The 17,502-nt window shown below is 38.1% G+C and overlaps 1 protein-coding gene across 1 annotated transcript in view; it reads right to left on the reverse strand.

Annotated features, from left to right (window-relative positions):
- Window positions 1-8,030: 8,030 nt before the first annotated feature.
- The window catches only part of map9 (microtubule-associated protein 9), a 79,640-nt gene continuing 70,168 nt past the window's right edge, over window positions 8,031-17,502 (reverse strand). Inside the window, exons 14-15 of the mRNA XM_039752699.1 lie at window positions 16,038-16,173; window positions 8,031-8,566 (exon numbers count right to left, since the gene is read on the reverse strand). Of these exons, the coding sequence (XP_039608633.1) occupies window positions 8,450-8,566; window positions 16,038-16,173 (253 nt within the window). The 3' untranslated portion in view covers window positions 8,031-8,449. The remainder of the gene's footprint in view (window positions 8,567-16,037; window positions 16,174-17,502) is intronic.

Here is a 17,502-nt window from a genome sequence, read left to right on the forward strand (position 1 = left end):
TAAGTAAGCTGTAAGCAATGAGCCTGGCAAATTTCAGTCTTCTACCTACATGGGAAGTTGGAGAATTAGTGACGTTGGAAAGTTGAATATGGTGGCCGACAGTGGCGTCATACCACCGAAATAAGTACGTACATCAATTTTGGTTAGCGCAGGGAAGCCACCTACCAAATTTCGTGAAGATGGGGTCAGCCTTCTACCTACACGGGGAGTTGGAAAATTAGGGACGTTGGAAAGTTCAATAAGGCGGCCGACAGTGGCGCCATACAATAAAAAATAAGTACGTACATCGGTTTCGGTTAGCGCAGGGAAGCCACCTACCAAATTTCGTGAAGATGGGGCCATAAATAAGAAAGTTCAACAGGGCAGACTTTGTTGACCGTTACGTGTAGAATTTCGAAATGAAACCTGCTAAACTTTTGCAAGTAAGCTATAAGGAATAAGCCTGCCAAATTTCAGCCTTCTATCTACACGGGAAGTTGGAGAATTAGAGATGAGTGAGTGAGTGAGTGAGTAAGTGCTTTGCCTTTTATTAGTATAGATGATGGCATAAGAATGTGAAAATCACATTAAAGTTCGATAAAGTCTGAAAGGAATGATACCAAACAGATATATGTAGCTTTTAAAATAAGCCCAATTTAAAACATGACAAAAAAGTGACATAAAAACATCACTTTTGCACTTTTAAGCTTAGGATTTAATGTTATATATTTATTTTTTTTATTTGGGGTCCATGGTCAGTTATAAAAGATGAAGTCAAAAGTCAAGACATGGTCCCTGGAATCCTGGAGCCCTCAGCCAACTAACCACCCATCCCACCCCTGGTGTTCCACAGTACTCTGTGCTAAACATGATAGAAGACTGTGTGTGATCCACAGTATTGTATATTTTCGGTACTATTAAAATGTTCTTTATTTTATATATTAACTACAAGAATCAGAGCACCCCAACAGAATTTAAATCGGGCTCTCTGCTGAGTAAATAGGAATTTGTCAGCAGTGATTCTTTTCCAGGCATGAGTTCATATCTTGAGAAATGAAAAATGCCATGAAATTTTCAGCAGGCAGCAGTTTAGACAAGTAATTGAGTTCTCTGTTTTGTGCCGGACTTCTAAATCTGCAGCTTGTGAGAACTGAACTGTGGCTACCCATAAAAAATTTTTAAAAAAATCCTTCACCGTTTGAAGAAAAATGATAGAGAGGCGAGCAGAGGATGGAATAAGGTGCTAGGAAAAAGGGAAAAAGACTCGGGAGATGGGAATTCATTAACTTGTGCGAGGAAATAATGAAAAACGCTAAACAAATCAAAAGGAATGGCATGGCAGGTGGCTGTAACTGTAAATTGTAAAAAGACAAAAATATATGAGATTCTGATAGGAGATCAAAAAAAAAAGAAAAAGAAAAAGAAAGCAGCACATTTTACACTGATTAGGCTGTCAAGTACGGTCCCTGTGCCTCACACTCAAGGCCTCAGAAGCAAATCAACTAAGAAAGCATTTGCTAAGGTGCCATGCTAGAATTCTATCAGGAGGCAACAAAAGGATAAGATTAGAGTGGAGCTTATGATATTACTTATATGGACTTTCAGAAAGCATTTGATAAAGTGCCACATGAGAGGTTGGGCATCAAACGAAGAGAAGTGGGAGTTCAGGGTGTGGTGTTTAGATGGGTGCAGAATTGGCTAAAACACAGGAAGCAGACCATGATGGTGTGAGGAACCTCATCAGAACTGGGTGATGTTAAGAGTGGTGACCAGCAGGGGTCAGTACTGGGGCCGCTGCTATTTTTAATATACTGTATAAATTATTTGGATTTGAAAGTATGCAGATACCACCAGGCTAAACGGACTGGCAGATAATCAAGATGCCATTGAGGGAGTATAGGACAGCACACAGGCTTGGATAGATTTGTGGATGATAAAATTTAATGTCCGCATTGTAAAGTATTGCATGTAGGAAATAAAAATGTTAGGTTTGAATACATAACGCAAGGTCTGAAGATTGAAAGTACACCTTATGAAACGGATTTAGGAGTTGTAGCGGACAGTGCCAGACAGTGTTCAGAAGACATTAAGAAGGCTAACAGAATCTCACATCATATAGCGCCTTGATGTGTGGAGTACAAGTCACAGGAGGTCCTGCTCAAGCTTTATAACATACTGGTGAGGCCTCATCTGGAGTACTGGGTATAGTTTCGGCCTCCTTAACTTGCTAAACTCCAAGACCGTGTATTAAATAAACAAGAAATAGACAACTCTATAAATATCAATAAGCAACAATATATGTACAATCACAGAAGTAGTGTGCAAAATTATATTTATTTGCAATATTAATATAACTAATATAAGAGAATTAACAACATGCCATCATGTAAGCTCTCCTGGACACTGTCCTCATTTCAGATGTGGACAGACGCTCTTCCTCAATATCTCTGAACTTGTTCCTCAGGCAGTTCAAGCATTTTGCCTGACTGCAATACAGAGAAGAGACCTGCGTTGGGATGGCTAGTATCTCATTTATTTGCTTTGACCTGGTCTCAGATCATCTGTTATAGACACTCTGAATGTTAGAATGAATACCCAGTGATATGTTCAGATGAATGCACCACTCTGTGCAGAGCCCTGTGGCCCTGCCGGCATGTCGCTTCCAAACCAGTCAGGAAACTTTTAGTGGATGACTTCAAGAAATTCTTAAGTACATATTTAAGAAGCAGCCTAAAATTCCTGATGTGTCCGAGGCACCTTGTGCAGCAAGGTATTAATATTTTTGGATCATGTCAGGTTCTCTGTGATGTGGACACCGGGGTATCTGAAACTGTCCACCCTTGATACCCGAGTGTTGAATTAATACTGATGGGGTGGAAGTGCCTCTGCTATTTTCTTCCAAAGTCCACAATCAACTCCTTTGTCTTGCCGATATTCAGGAGAAGACTGTTGTCCTGACGTCAGTGTGACAGACTCTTCACTTCATCATTCACGTAAGCCTGCTCATTGTTGTTTTAGATTAGGTCTCCCACAGTTGTCACCTCATCAGCAAACCTGACAGTGATGTCTGCGTCATGTTTAGCCATGCAGTCATATGTGTGGAGGTAAAATAGCGGAGGACTCAGAACGCAGCCCTGTGGAGCCCGCCCCTGAGTGATAAATTGCTCAATCCATGTCCGTGTTTTCACACTCTCTTTAGGTTTTCCTCCCATATCCTAGAGAACATGCAAGTCAAGAGGAAATTCCAAATTAGGACTGTATGCACATGCATTAGTGGGACCTAAAAAGAAATGGCACCATACCCAGGTTGGTCCCTATCTTGCCACCATCTCATGCTCCATTAGGCTCTGGTTTTCAAAGTAGCCCTGAATTGGATTAAGCAGGTCTATAAATTTTTGTTAAAAAAATGTAAATTTTTCTGTTACTTTGGGAATTAAACAGTAATGCAAAGTTCTTATTGACTCACAGCAAAAAAACGCAGATACAGAAAGTGACTGGCACCGATTCAAACATCTGATGAGGTTCAACACGCAAATTTATTGCTTATTTTTGTATACCTTTGTGCTGTCTCTGCATATCAACTAGTGTGTGTCTGAGAAACTTTCACATAAATAAAGTAAATCTTGCCTAACAGACTGTCTGGTGAAATAGTTCTTTTGAGTACCTTTAAAAATATGGAGACACTTCTGTGAGCTATGAAGTGTTGTCATTACTTTTACGCCAAGGAATACACTTGAGTCCGTTCTGCCAGATGATTCTGTAAAACAAGGGAAAAAATATTAGAGTGTGGAGTCATTTTAAAAATATCAAAATGCACGGGCGGTAGAAAACACGAGAATGATACTGTCATGACGGTGCCCAATCTAGCAGCAAACTACCCACCGTTACGAAGCAGCTTTTATGCCTTTCTCAGTGATCATCACATACACGTGCAATCATTTTCTATTCCCATAGGATATAATCTAGCACTTTCCACTTAAAGCTTAATTTTATGAATTTTTTGTCTTGAAATTTCCAGGCTCATAAACATTGTGCATTCTCTCTCTTACCTTTCGTCTCATCATGGGTTGTGTTTAGCCATGTTAAATTTACCCAAGACAGTTCTTCTGTGCTTTTATTTATTTTTTTTTTAATATTACACCCAGTGAAACATTGGATGCTTCAGCTAGTCATCTATATAAATAAAACTGTAATACCTCTTGTCTGTCTTTTGAATTTTTTGGCTTTGTTTGATGTTATGTCCCTCATTTCACCCTCAGATACCACCACATTTTGCATGTAGTTTGGCGTTGGACCTATACGTGCTGTTTAAAAAAAAAATGTTATCAGGGAGGGGGGGGCAACTCATTAACTGCATTATTTCAAATCAGCCAATTTGATCTTAATAAAATTTTGCATATAAAATAAAAACAGAACTACTGTATATACTCATGCATAAGTTGGGTTTTGAAACCCCAAAAAAATCAGACCCGACTTATACGCCCGCTCAAAAATGCAACACTTAATTTTTTTTTTTTTTTAAATAATTTTACTGAAATCACACAACATTCCATACTAATAGATCAATTTTACAAAAATAGGATTGGCAACAAATCATGCCTCCTCCAATCTCTCATCGGTTTCTCAGACGCATCGAATTTTGTTGCAGCAGCGCAGTTACCAATTTTCTTCACCACTTCAACGACTTCATTTAAAACCAGCTTCATATTTTCTTCTGATTGAAGGCTCCATCGTAGATAAGGGATGCTCTTACGATAAAGGTGTATGAGGGTGTGAGATACAAAAAACGCAAAACAGTGCAAACGTCGCTTCGGAATAGTTTGGGTATTTGGTCACGTAGGCAGAATACATAGAAAACAAGGCAGTGGGCTCCGTGCTTACTCTCTCAGGTGTATGTTAGCATATCATAATCTCTTGGACCAATAGCGCGAGTTTTCTGAGTTCGACTTGTACGACCGACATTATAAAATACTGGAAATTATACGGTAAAATCAAGCCCCAACTTATCCGCGGGAGAACTTAAACGCAAGTGTATATACAGTAACTTAAAATCCAGGCATTTCAAAAATGTCATTGGAAAGGGTGGCTATAACGTGGGGGCAAAAATGTATCATTCCAAACTGTTGAAATGCATGAAATTCTGTATTCAAATTACTGTTAATTCAACTTAATTAGGTTAATAAGGTCTTTCAGAAGTATCACTGAGAAATAGGACATATGTTGAAGTGGGGCTACATAATAAGTATTTGTTTTTGTCTGTGCCAAGTGTGTTTTGTTTTCATAGTCCCATTTACTGTCTGTTATATGTGCATCAGTAAATGTTGTCCCCGTAAGTGAAGAGGGGAAGGATGATGGAAAGAGACTGCAGCTCCAGAGACGGAAATCACTTATTGCATCCACCAGTTACATATAAAAAAAAAAAAAGGAGGAGGGAAGGGTTGGGAGAGGAGAAAGAGAGAAGAGAAAGGAGACAATTTACCCGATCATTTACAAACTCATCACTGCCGTTTATTGCATCATTCCACTACTTGCTTTTTCAACATCCGATTCAACATCATGACAGCCAGAGTCGAGGAACCCTGGGATTCGGATATCATATCAGCCATTGCCAGGACTTTTTACAGTGAGGTTGTTTTATTTTCGGGAAGGAGCACAATATCACTACAACCAGTATCAATATAACTGGACTTTATTTTGGAATCATTTTTCACATTTCAATTGCTGTGTTTAACTAATCTGTTACATGTTTCTATTATTTGTTTAGGGGTAAGAGAGGGTTCTTTGTAAATATTTGTATAGTCGTGTCTTATAGGAGTATGGTTTGTTATTAGAGCAAGAAGCATCAGGTGATCCAAGGATAAGTCTTAGTGGTGTAGTGGCCGGTCTGGGTAAGGGGTCGGCCGTTACAACGCAAATAGCTGTGCTAGCCAGCTAAGAATGTTGGAATGACAAGTGCGATTTTTATTACTACAAATATCTGTGATGTGCCTTCTTTTGAAAATGACAGAGACACAGGAACTGGACAGACACCTTTTATGAAGGAGAATAATTGCACCTGAACAAAAACCACATTATAACACCAAAGTGGTTGAGCTGATGGTAGTGATTTGGAATACTGTGTACTTTTGGCCCTCCTAACAGTTTAAGGCACATCACACAACAGTGATTTAGTGGGAATGATGGCAAGGATATCGTGGGGGGCTAACACAATAATTGCACATCACTCAAAAATGGCCATGTCTACTTTCATGAAATTTTATAATTTTCATTATTTATCATGCACTAAAAATCTACACTTCATGGAGTTTCAAAAATGAAATTGGGCAGATGTAATGGGAGGACGAAAAACACCACAAAAACATGCAATAATCTAAGGCAGCTTTCTGAATGCTGATGAAATTTTGCACGCATATTACAGCTAACCCAACTTAACAGTTTATAGAGTTTCAAAAGTGTCATTATGAATAGAAGGTCAAAAGAGCAAAATAACACAAAAATCAGTAGCTTACATGCCATATCAATGATTCAATTACTTGATTTTCTTATCTTCACCCATCATAAAAATAACATGCAATGCCAGGTACTCTGTCTAGTATTATTATAAAACAGAATTCTGAAATCCACTTATTCCAATTCAGAGTCGCAGTGGACAACAATCCCATAACAACAGGCACATGACAGGAAACACCGTTAACGAACGGCAATCCATTGCAATCAATCCACACACACACACCCAATATGTGGCCAATGTAGACTAACCAAACGCACACATCCCTGAGATGTGGGAAGAAAACAGCAGAAAAAAAAAAGCCCATGCAGACAAACATGAGGTGTGGGCATTGCATTGTGAAGTGGCAGCACCAATCACCACACCAATGAGTGGTCCTGAATTCTGTGACCCGACATTTGGGCGATACACATATGAGCGCCGACAAAATAGCGCCGATTAAAATGTGGCGTCAAAATCGTGCCGACAAAATCGCGAAAGTTTCATTAAATATGAATTACTAGTTTAAAGCATATATAATAATGTTTATTTTAGAAGTCAATATTATGAGACGCGGCATGCCATCAGCACGGCACGCAGATAGTCCTTAAGATCACGCCTTGCATATGTAGGAAGAATTGCAGCAAGACGTCTTGATAGTTGAGCGTATTTAGACTTGCTGGTTGCCCGAGTGCTGGTAATTCCGCTTTGTATACGACGCGTTATGCCAACCCTCGACTGAGTTATTTGTTCGCGGCATGCCATCAGCAGTTATAACAGTTATAACCTAGCACATAATGTGTAGATAATGCGCGCTGCGTCCCACTCTCTTGGCCTCTCTCGCGATTTTGTCGGCGCACATTTTCGAAAACCAGTTAGCAGGTTTGTCGGCGCTCATATGTCTATCGCGCTTTTGTCGGTGAACCCCTGAATTCTCATTTTGAACTATTTTATGTTTTACTTACAGTTTGATATGGGAAATCTGGCATGGTCTGTTTTGCTTGCCTTATGTCTTCATAACTGTCATTTTTGGAACTGCAGTTACATAAGTTAGCCCAGTTCCATACCTGAAAGCTAAAGTTTTCAGTTTTTTTTTATAATTATTTTGACATTGTTCTTTTCACTGAACACAGACTCTGAGCACTGTAACAAGGTTACAGGTATAATACAATTTGAAACTTTATAAATTACATTGCACACACAAAATACAGATTAATTGAAATGCTTAGCAGAACAAAGAAATTTCAAGGAGATTTCCATCAAAGGATCTTAACAATACATGTTAATTAATCATCATCATTGAAATACGGATCAGATACATTTCTGGTTTCTGATTTTGAATTCTAACCTTCTAACATTGTTTTATTTCCAGAACAGAAGACAGCAATCTAAAAGAAAAAAAAAGCCATCAATCCAGCCATCCATTATGCGACCTACATAATTCAACAAACTCACACACAAACAGCACAGCTGTGGTGCTGAAACCCACAACCCCAGCACTGATCGCTGCACCAACCTACTAATCAAATACAGTATGTAATAATAAAAGACTGAGAGAAATGAAGAAAAAAAATTCCAGTTCAGTAAAAGGTGTGCTTTATTCCTGTGTTGTAGAAATTAGGGAAATATTAAAATAATTCCTGCTTCTGACACAATTAAATGATCAATTATTAATTATGAATAAAACTCCTAATTTTAAAATTCTGACCTATTTACAGACTCTACATAGAAAACATATTCAATATTTGCCCTGCATGAAATATCTGATCAAAAAATATCACACATTTCACATGCAAAGTCCTCATCACAGTTACCAGTTTTAAAATCTGCCCAGTAAAAGGGAACACATTTTAATAAATATAAGTGATTAAATCATGAGTGCCTACAGATAAAAATAAATTAATATAAAAATATAAAATCTTTCATATTTAGTTAAATTCATGCAGAATAAAAATACCCAGTCCTATTAGTGTATACAGTACATTATTTCCCAAATGGTACAGTTTTACTAGGAGGGCACCATGGAGGAGGAGGCTCATCCAAGATTTCTCTAAATTTCTTCTGTTTCTGCTGTTTTCGCTCTTGCGTTTCTTTCTTAATCTGAAACAAATACAATATTAGAATTAGAATTAGAACAATCTAGACGAGAACAGGCCATTCAGCCCAACAAAGCTCGCCAGTCCTATCCACTTGTTTCCTCCAAGAAAACATCAAGTCGAGTTTTGAAAGTCCCTAACGTCTTACTGTCTACCACACTACTTGGTAGCTTATTCCAAGTGTCTATCGTTCTTTGTGTAAAGAAAAACTTCCTAATGTTTGTGCGAAATTTACCCTTAACAAGTTTCCAACTGTGCCCCCGTGTTCTTGATGAACTCATTTTAAAATAACAGTCTCGATCCACTGTACTAATTCCCTTCATAATTTTAAACACTTCAATCATGTCACCTCTTAATCTTCTTTTGCTTAAACTGTAAAGGCTCAGCTCTTTTAATCTTTCCTCATAATTCAACCCCTGTAGACCAGGAATCAGCCTAGTCACTCTTCTCTGGACCTTTTCTAGTGCTGCTATGTCCTTTTTGTAGCCTGGAGACCAAAACTGCACACAGTACTCAAGATGAGGCCTTACCAGTGCATTATAAAGGTTGAGCATAACCTCCTTGGACTTGTACTCCACACATCAAGGCGCTATATAACCTAACATTCTGTTAGCCTTCTTAATGGCTTCTGAACACTGTTGGGAAGTTGATAGCTTGGAGTCCACTATGACTCCTAAATCCTTCTCATAAGGTGTACTCTCGATTTTCCAACCACCCATTGTGTATTCAAACCTAATATTTTTACTTCCTATGTGTAATACTTTACATTTACTGACATTAAATTTCATCTGCCACAAATCTGCCCAAGCCTGTATGCTATCCAAGTCCTTCTGTAATGATATAACGGATTCCAAATTATCTGCTAATCCACCTATCTTGGTATCATCTGCAAACTTAACCAGCTTGTTACTTATATTCCTATCTAAATCATTTATATATATTAAAAATAGCAACGGCCCTAGCACTGACCCCTGTGGAACACCACTCTTAACATCGGCCAGTTCTGAAGCGGTTCCTCGCACCATCACCCTCTGCTTCCTGTGTCTGAGCCAATTCTGCACCCATCTAAAAACATCACCCTGAACTCCCACTTCTTTTAACTTGATGCCCAACCTCTCATGTGGCACCTTATCAAATGCTTTCTGAAAGTCCAGATAAATAATATCATAAGCTCCACTTTGATCGTATCCTTTTGTTGCCTCCTCATAGAATTCCAACATGTTAGTAAAACACAACCTCCCCCTTCTGAACCCATGCTGACTGTTCAGAATAACTCCTGTCCTTGCCATGTGTTGCTCAATCTTATCCTTAATAATTCCTTCCATTAATTTTCCTGTGATGCTTGTTAAGCTTACTGGCCTATAGTTGCTTGGATCTGCCCTGTCACCCTTTTTATATAATGGGATTATATTTGCCATTTTCCAGTCCTTTGGAATCTCTCCAGTGCGTAGTGACTTCCTAAAAATATGTGTCAAGGGTTTATATATGTACTCACTAGCCTCCTTAAAAACACAAGGATAAATATTATCTGGGCCTGGTGATTTGTTTGATTTCATCTTGTTTAATCTGAGCAGCACTTCTCCCTCTACAATTTCCAAATCCCTCAGTACCTCCTTAGTAGTTGCGTTTACCTCTGGCAGGTTATCCACTTGCTCATGATTGCTATTGATTATGCTTCAATTGCGTATTGGCCACTGGACAAATACTGTAAATTTAAACCAAAAAGTGCCTCACTGCATTGTGGCCTGAACTAATTTCACACATTCTTTCTGTGTATTTATAGCTTGACTGGTAAGAGGGAGTGTCATAGAGTTTATTCATTTAAACAGGTGTCCTCAATTCTTTTATTATAATATCACAGCAAGAGCAATTCATCGAAGAGGCTAAAGTTAGCTACTTATTTGCAGTTCCTTTGGGGTAGGGTAGCCTGGCTCTTCCAAACATAGAAGGCTTTTATTAAAAATATAACAGAGTGTAATCAGCTTATATTTATTATTACATGTACAAATTACAACAAAACTCTTTTCACTATGCTGCCTCTTGGTGGGATTCTCACTATATAGGCTTTGTAAATAACGACACAGAATGAAATGGGCGAAAAGTCAGTGCTGTTTCAGAAAAAATAGTCATATAATATAGTATGTTAGTACAAGAACATGACCACTGACGAAACAGAATTTCAGAAGAAAAAGAAGTTACACTGCAAGTGTCTGACAGACCAGGAAATATATTATTACCACAATAAAATAATAATAATTCCTAAATTTATTTTGTTATCGCAAGGATGCCTTATAAATCCAATGCAAACATGCAAAAGGCACATTTTCTTAAATCGAAACCTTTGCTACTTCAAAGTGAAAGTTAGACATATTTGGTAAGTGTTAAGGCTTTTCCTTTAGTCCCCATTTAGCCCTATTGTAAGCTGCAGGAACAAACAAGAGATTTTTCAAAATTAGACAAACATTTCACTTTAATACCCAGTTTTATCTGGAAAATTAAACTATACCATAATAGTGAAGAAAGAAATAATGTTGACTTGAAAAACAAACTTATCCTTTAAGAGGCATTTAACAGACAGCGTACACGTGAGTGAAGCTTAAGAACATTCCAGAAATTAACAAAATGACAATCAATATATACAGTCGGATATATAAAAAAAAAAATCAGAAAAAACAAATGCCAATATCATGCACTGACAAGTAGCTTTGAAGTGCACATTGGCCATTTTGATTCTCAGAAGTTAGCTTTGCGGCGAAGCTGTGCAATCAGCGTTATGTTCAATTTGAAATTTTTAAAAGGAAAGTATTTCTTAGTTTTTAAAGTTTTTATACAAATAAGAAACTACGTGTATATATTTTATATAAAACTGAATTTTTAATCTAAATTTCTGAAAGGTTAAAAAAAATAAAATAATATTGAATGAAAATGCAGGGCAGCACAGTGGCGCAGTGGGTAGCGCTGCTGCCTCGCAATTAGGAGACCCAGGTTTGCTTCCCAAAGTCCATAGACATGCAGGTTAGGTGCATTGGCGATCCTAAATTGTCCCTAGTGTGTGCGCACCCTGCCCGGGGTTTGTTTCCTGCCTTGTGCCCTGCGTTTGGCTCCAGCAGACCCCTGTGACCCTGTAGTTAGGATATAGCGGGTTGGATAATGGATGGATGAAAATGCCACCCTCACCCTTATTACCTCACCCCACCTGCCAGCTCTGCTGCTAAGATAGCCTTTGGGTTACTGTGACCAAGAACTGGATTAATCAAGTTTCTACATTGTCTTCAACACAATCCAAATATGTGACACTAGCATAGACATCTTGGTGTAGTCTAATAAAGGATACGAGTAAAATGACAGTAAGTGTAATTATGGGTATTGAAATTGAGGCGCAGAAATAAAATACAAATTAGTACTGAGCACTGTTATGTTGTGCTTAATTTATGAGGCTATTTTCCATAGAAAGATATTCCTGGATGCTAAATTTATATGTATAAAACTGAGTCAATATATCCATGTATATAAATTCTCTCAATTATACAGCAAACCTGCCATTTTATGCTGACATCAGTTTTTTGTAAAGAAGTCTTCCTGTATGGCAGAACAAGTTTCAGTCTCCAAAGTCATCCAGTTTTCTTCTAATGCTGAGTTGGAATGTTTTTGTCTGGCTGTTCTCATTATTCATATTGCTAGCATTTTATTTGTCAAGACAGCTTTTGTTCATTTCAAGCTGATGACCAAATTGTGAGTGTCTGCACCTTCAGACAGAGAATCCATATTCACTCTGCTCTTCATGTTTAATGCATTTTCATTTCAATTACTGCATATGAGATAATGACATTCCAGCTTTCTAACTTTTTGAAAGTTGTTAGTGCAGTATTATACAAATTACATTACCTGTACCATCTTCTAGACAAGCTAAGTGTAATATGTGCGCGTCTGTTTATTTAACATCTGGCAGGACAAAACTGATTAACCACAAAGAAGCAATCATGATAGCCACTGTGCGAAAGAGAGAATGTGGGGGAAGAAGAAGATCTTTTAGGTTTTAGGATGGGCCGTAACAGATTCATTTTAATTGACTAGCCTGATTATTCATTCTTATGTAAAAATCCCGGACTCCTAGAAACAATTGAAATCGTCAGGAAAAAAAAAATTGAAATGTAGAGTTGGTGGTTTTGTTTTGCGGATGTGCTCGCTCCCCTTGTCTATCAGCAGCTAAGTACGTTTCTCTCTCATTTGTCTTTCCTCGGTGACGGAATCAGTTTCTTTCTGCTTCATGCTGTAGCCTTGTGCTTCTTTCATCTTCCGACTCATTAACTTGGGTTCGCCTTGCCAGCTCTTTGAACTTCATGCTGTAGCCTCACACTTCCGGGCCGGAAAGACAAACGCACACACTTCCATGCTTAAACGTTTATATATATATATATATATATATAAATAAATATATATGTATATATATATAAATAAATATATATGTATATAAATATAAATAAATATATATATATATATATATATATATATATATATATATATATATATATATATATAATATAAATATATATATATAAATATAAATATATATATATAAATATATATATATAAAATTCTACCTACCCATTTTTAACACACTTATCAAGTTTAGTCAATGGGAGCAAGTGTCTACATCTGTAGCAGCAAGCATCATCTGTTGAAGGATGCCCAGTCCATCACAGGACAAACTAATTCATAGTGGACCAAAAAAAGAATAGATTGCATCTCCCTGAAAACTGGCCTCAGCATGTCGCTGCTGACATAAACCCTCGCTGACTGCTCCCCGTGTCTGCGTGGGTTTCCTCCGAGCACTCTGGTTTCCTCCCACAATCCAAAAGACATGCAGGTTAGGTGGATTGGCGATTCTAAATTGGGCTTGGTGTGTGGGTGTGTTTGTGTGTGTCCTGCGGTGGGTTGGCACCCTGCCCAGGATTGGTTCCTGCCTTGTGCCCTGTGTTGGCTGGGATTGGCTCCAGCAGACCCCTGTGACCCTGTATTCGGATTCAGCGGGTTAGACAATGGATGGATGACTGTGAGCAGGAGCAAAAACAAAAATAGAAAGATGTATCATTTGAGCAAATTTTTTTGTCAGCGCGAAGAATAATGGCCAGCTTCTCTTATTTTTCTAGTTAATGCCTTTTTTTGTGTACTGTAAAATGTAGTGTGTGAAGGAATGTTTATTTGTTTCTCTAACACCTCACAGGCCATGCCTTTAACATCTGCCCCTAGACGGCAGATCAATAAATGTCAAAACGGTAGACTGACTCACGCAACCTTTGCGCCTTATTAACTTAGTCACTTGGGACCTAGAAGCAGAGCAGGTTAATTTTTCAGGGACAGACAGGGTTGTGTGACTCGTAGAAGATGTAATGATTTAGGAGAGGTGTTTTTTTCCAGTTTCATTTGACCTTTGAGATGTGAATAATGTGTACTGAGCTTGAACATGAAAATGGCACTCTTTGGTGCAAATAATAATACTGTTACTGAACTAAGATACAAGTATTACATGTTTCTGGCATTTACGGTTTATTGTGCATTTTCTATTTCAGAACCCAAAAAAAACACTTTTGATATCATAGATGATGATTGATTACAATAAATATTATGCAAAGCATTCATCAATTTACTGAACACACTTTATCAAATTTTAAGGCCACTGGAAGTCCAAGCCTGTCTAGCAGCATCAAGATATAAAGGCAGATGTGAACCATGGATGGGGATACAGTGCATCATGGTACTTTCTTATTGTTTAAATTCCAAAATAAAGCTTCTTAGATCCTTCAGGATTACAGTACTGAAAAGTAAAGAATCAAGACCCAGGTAGATTTGATTTGAATACAGTGATCCCCTGCTATATCGCGATTCAGCTATCGTGCCCACGCTATATTGCGGAAAAATTCAAGAAGTACATCCTACCTGTAGTGTACTTTGCAGCCAATTCATAACAAAGCATACGGTTTTCAGCAATCACTACAGCAGACAAAGAGTTTCACGTTACAGTACCCAGATGATTTCTTACAAGGCCCGTTATTGGCTGAAAGAGGAGAATCAACCAATCAGAGTGGGATTTTCATTCTCTTGGGCTCCGATTGGCTGCTGCTAACAAGGTGTAATCTTGCAAGAACAGCAAGCGTGGGTCCCTGATGCATCTCAGTTCTCTGCGTATAGCATATCTTGCTTGTGGTCCGATTGTTGTGAGCAAACTTTTTGTGAACTCTCCATTTTGTTTTAAGCCCTATGATGGCTTCCAAGCATCCTGCATCTTCTAAGAAGGGAAGGAAAACGTTACGCGGACGTCGATCGCCATTATGGCTTGAATAAATTGATGGTACGGTACACTATTATTATGTTACTCATATCCTTAGCCCGACATCCACATATCAAATGTGTTTAGAAAGTGTGTTTTAAAAAGTTTACATGTGTTTAAAGCATGTGGGAGGGGTATTTTAAGGCTTAAACTACAGAAAAATACTTATTTATATGGTGTTTCTATATCGCGGATTTTCACCTATCGCTGATGGGTCTGGAACGTAACTTCCGTGATAGGCGGAGGATCACTGTACACAGTGGAAGGTCTGAAACTTTAAAGCACACTTTTTGAGAAGGACCAGAGAGTTGTAGTGGACTCAACACCATTTATATCAAGACAGTGTTTTCTTTTTTTGGCTGCTCCCATTAGGGGTTGCCACAGCAGATCATCTTCTTCCATATCTTTCTGTCCTCTGCATCTTGTTCTGTCACACGCATCACCTGCATGTCCTCTCTCACCGCATCCACAAACCTTCTCTTAGGCCTTCCTCTTTTCCTCTTCCCTGGCAGCTCTATCCTTCACATCCTTCTCCCAATATACTCAGCATCTCTCTTCTGCACATGTCCAAACCAACGCAATCTCGCCTCTCTGACTTTGTCTCCAAAACATCCAACCTGAGCGGACCTTCTAATGTACTCATTTCTAATCAGTGTACTGAAGCAAAAAAGAAGGTTAATAGTATGTTAGGTTATAAATATCACAATGTGTAGAATACACGTCAGTAAATTGTTTAATACACTGGCGAGGCCTCATCTGGAGTACGGTATGCAGTTTTGGTCTCCAGATTAGAAATTAGACATAGCAGTGCTAGAGGAAGCCCAATGAAGGGAGAGGCTGGGCCGATTTAGGATTGAGAACTACAACCTGTGATGACAGAATGGAGATAAAATCTGAAAGTTTAAGAGGAGACTTCAATGACATTTTTACAACTATGGAAGGAAAAAATAAGAAGACAAATACATTTGGTTATTTGTATGCCGGTATACAGAATTTAGTGGTTTTGTTTTTCTTCAGAAAGACAATAAATGTGCATGCTTAAAAAACAAAACAGGAAATGTAACTGAAAGTAAAAATAATATAATCTAAAACATGAAGGTTCACTGGAAAGCCATTATTTTTTAAAGGCACAAAAAATTATACTTGCCAGCCACTGATCATACATGTCCAAAGCCAGTTTTTCCTTCATTTCCTTTTCATATTTAACTGTCTCTCTCATTATCTTTTGTGATTTACGCTCTGCTTTGATCTTATCCTGAAGCATTGTTTCCTTACTCTTATTCCTAAATGGGAAAAAAAAAATTGTATAAGCTGAACATCACAGAAAAAGCATAGCGAAAAAAAACTGGAATTACTTTTTCAGAATTTATTTACTGTATATAGCTTGTATTATAGTACTATACATTTACAAATGAATCATTCACTATTGCTATTTAACATTTTAGTTATTTTAACAATAATGTTGCAAAAAGGATCTCAGTTTGAGAAAATCATGAACAACAACTGATAGGTTTACAGATCTTGGAAGTAAAAAATAAAAAAATTCAGACTTTTAGAGAAATTAATAAAACAAAAAGGTATAAATGTGGGTGTATTTAAAATTTTGCCCTAATAATTACCGGTATTACCTTGTTTTGCATTTTTTAAAACTAAAGATGATCCATTGCTGCAGCAGTATTTTTCGATTTTTACATTTTACAGAATATATTCTAAAAATTGTTTTAACATTTACACTGTGGGTTTGGAGGAAGAAGAAGCAGTAGTATATGGAGAAACTTAAAAGGTAGAACTTCTGAGACAGGATGACCACATGTTAAGAGGATAACGGCCTATAATGTAACCTGGTAAAGTCAAAGAAACATTAGAAAAAATCTTTTTATTTTGGACCCAAGTCTTGACGAGACAACGCAGAAGATAGGTCACTTGCTATTGTCACACACGTGAGTAGGAGGAAGCGGAGTGGACCGAAAGAAGGTAATTCCACGACAGGCCAGGGGGTGGTGGGGCACACTAAACCGTTCTCTGCAGACCAAACACGGAAAAACCTGCCTGATTTCTCATACACGACACTTCCGGCTCCAGCACCAAGAGTGGTGTCACTTCCGGCTCCAGCACCAAGAGTGGTGTCACTTCCGGCTCCAGCACCAAGAGTGGTGTCACTTCCGGCTCCAGCACCAAGAGTGACGTTACATCTGGCTCCGGCACCAAGAGTGACGTAAGTATTGGTTCCAACTCCCAATAAGATTTCACTTTTGGTTTCCGGCCCCTAAGAAAGACGCCACTTACGGTTCCGACATAGAAGACATCAGTTCCTTTGATGGCCTTTAAAGCGACCATCTTTGCCACTACTCATCAGTTTATGTTGAGAACTTATCTTGAGCACATCTGTGCAATTTCAATTAACCATTGCAGCTAGGTACAACATATGGGTGGTTGCCCCAAATCTTTTTGTGTGTCCAAGGGTGACTTCTTTCACACTGTCATGAACCCTTATATAGTCTGTATAAGTATATTACAATATCTTTGTGCTAATGTATACATACATACATACATACATACATAGGAATATACTATAGTATATTCCTCCACTTTTAGTTGTTCTTGAGGGTTAA

The sequence above is a fragment of the Polypterus senegalus genome, chromosome 4, assembly GCF_016835505.1.
Source record: "Polypterus senegalus isolate Bchr_013 chromosome 4, ASM1683550v1, whole genome shotgun sequence".
Taxonomy (NCBI): domain Eukaryota; kingdom Metazoa; phylum Chordata; class Cladistia; order Polypteriformes; family Polypteridae; genus Polypterus; species Polypterus senegalus.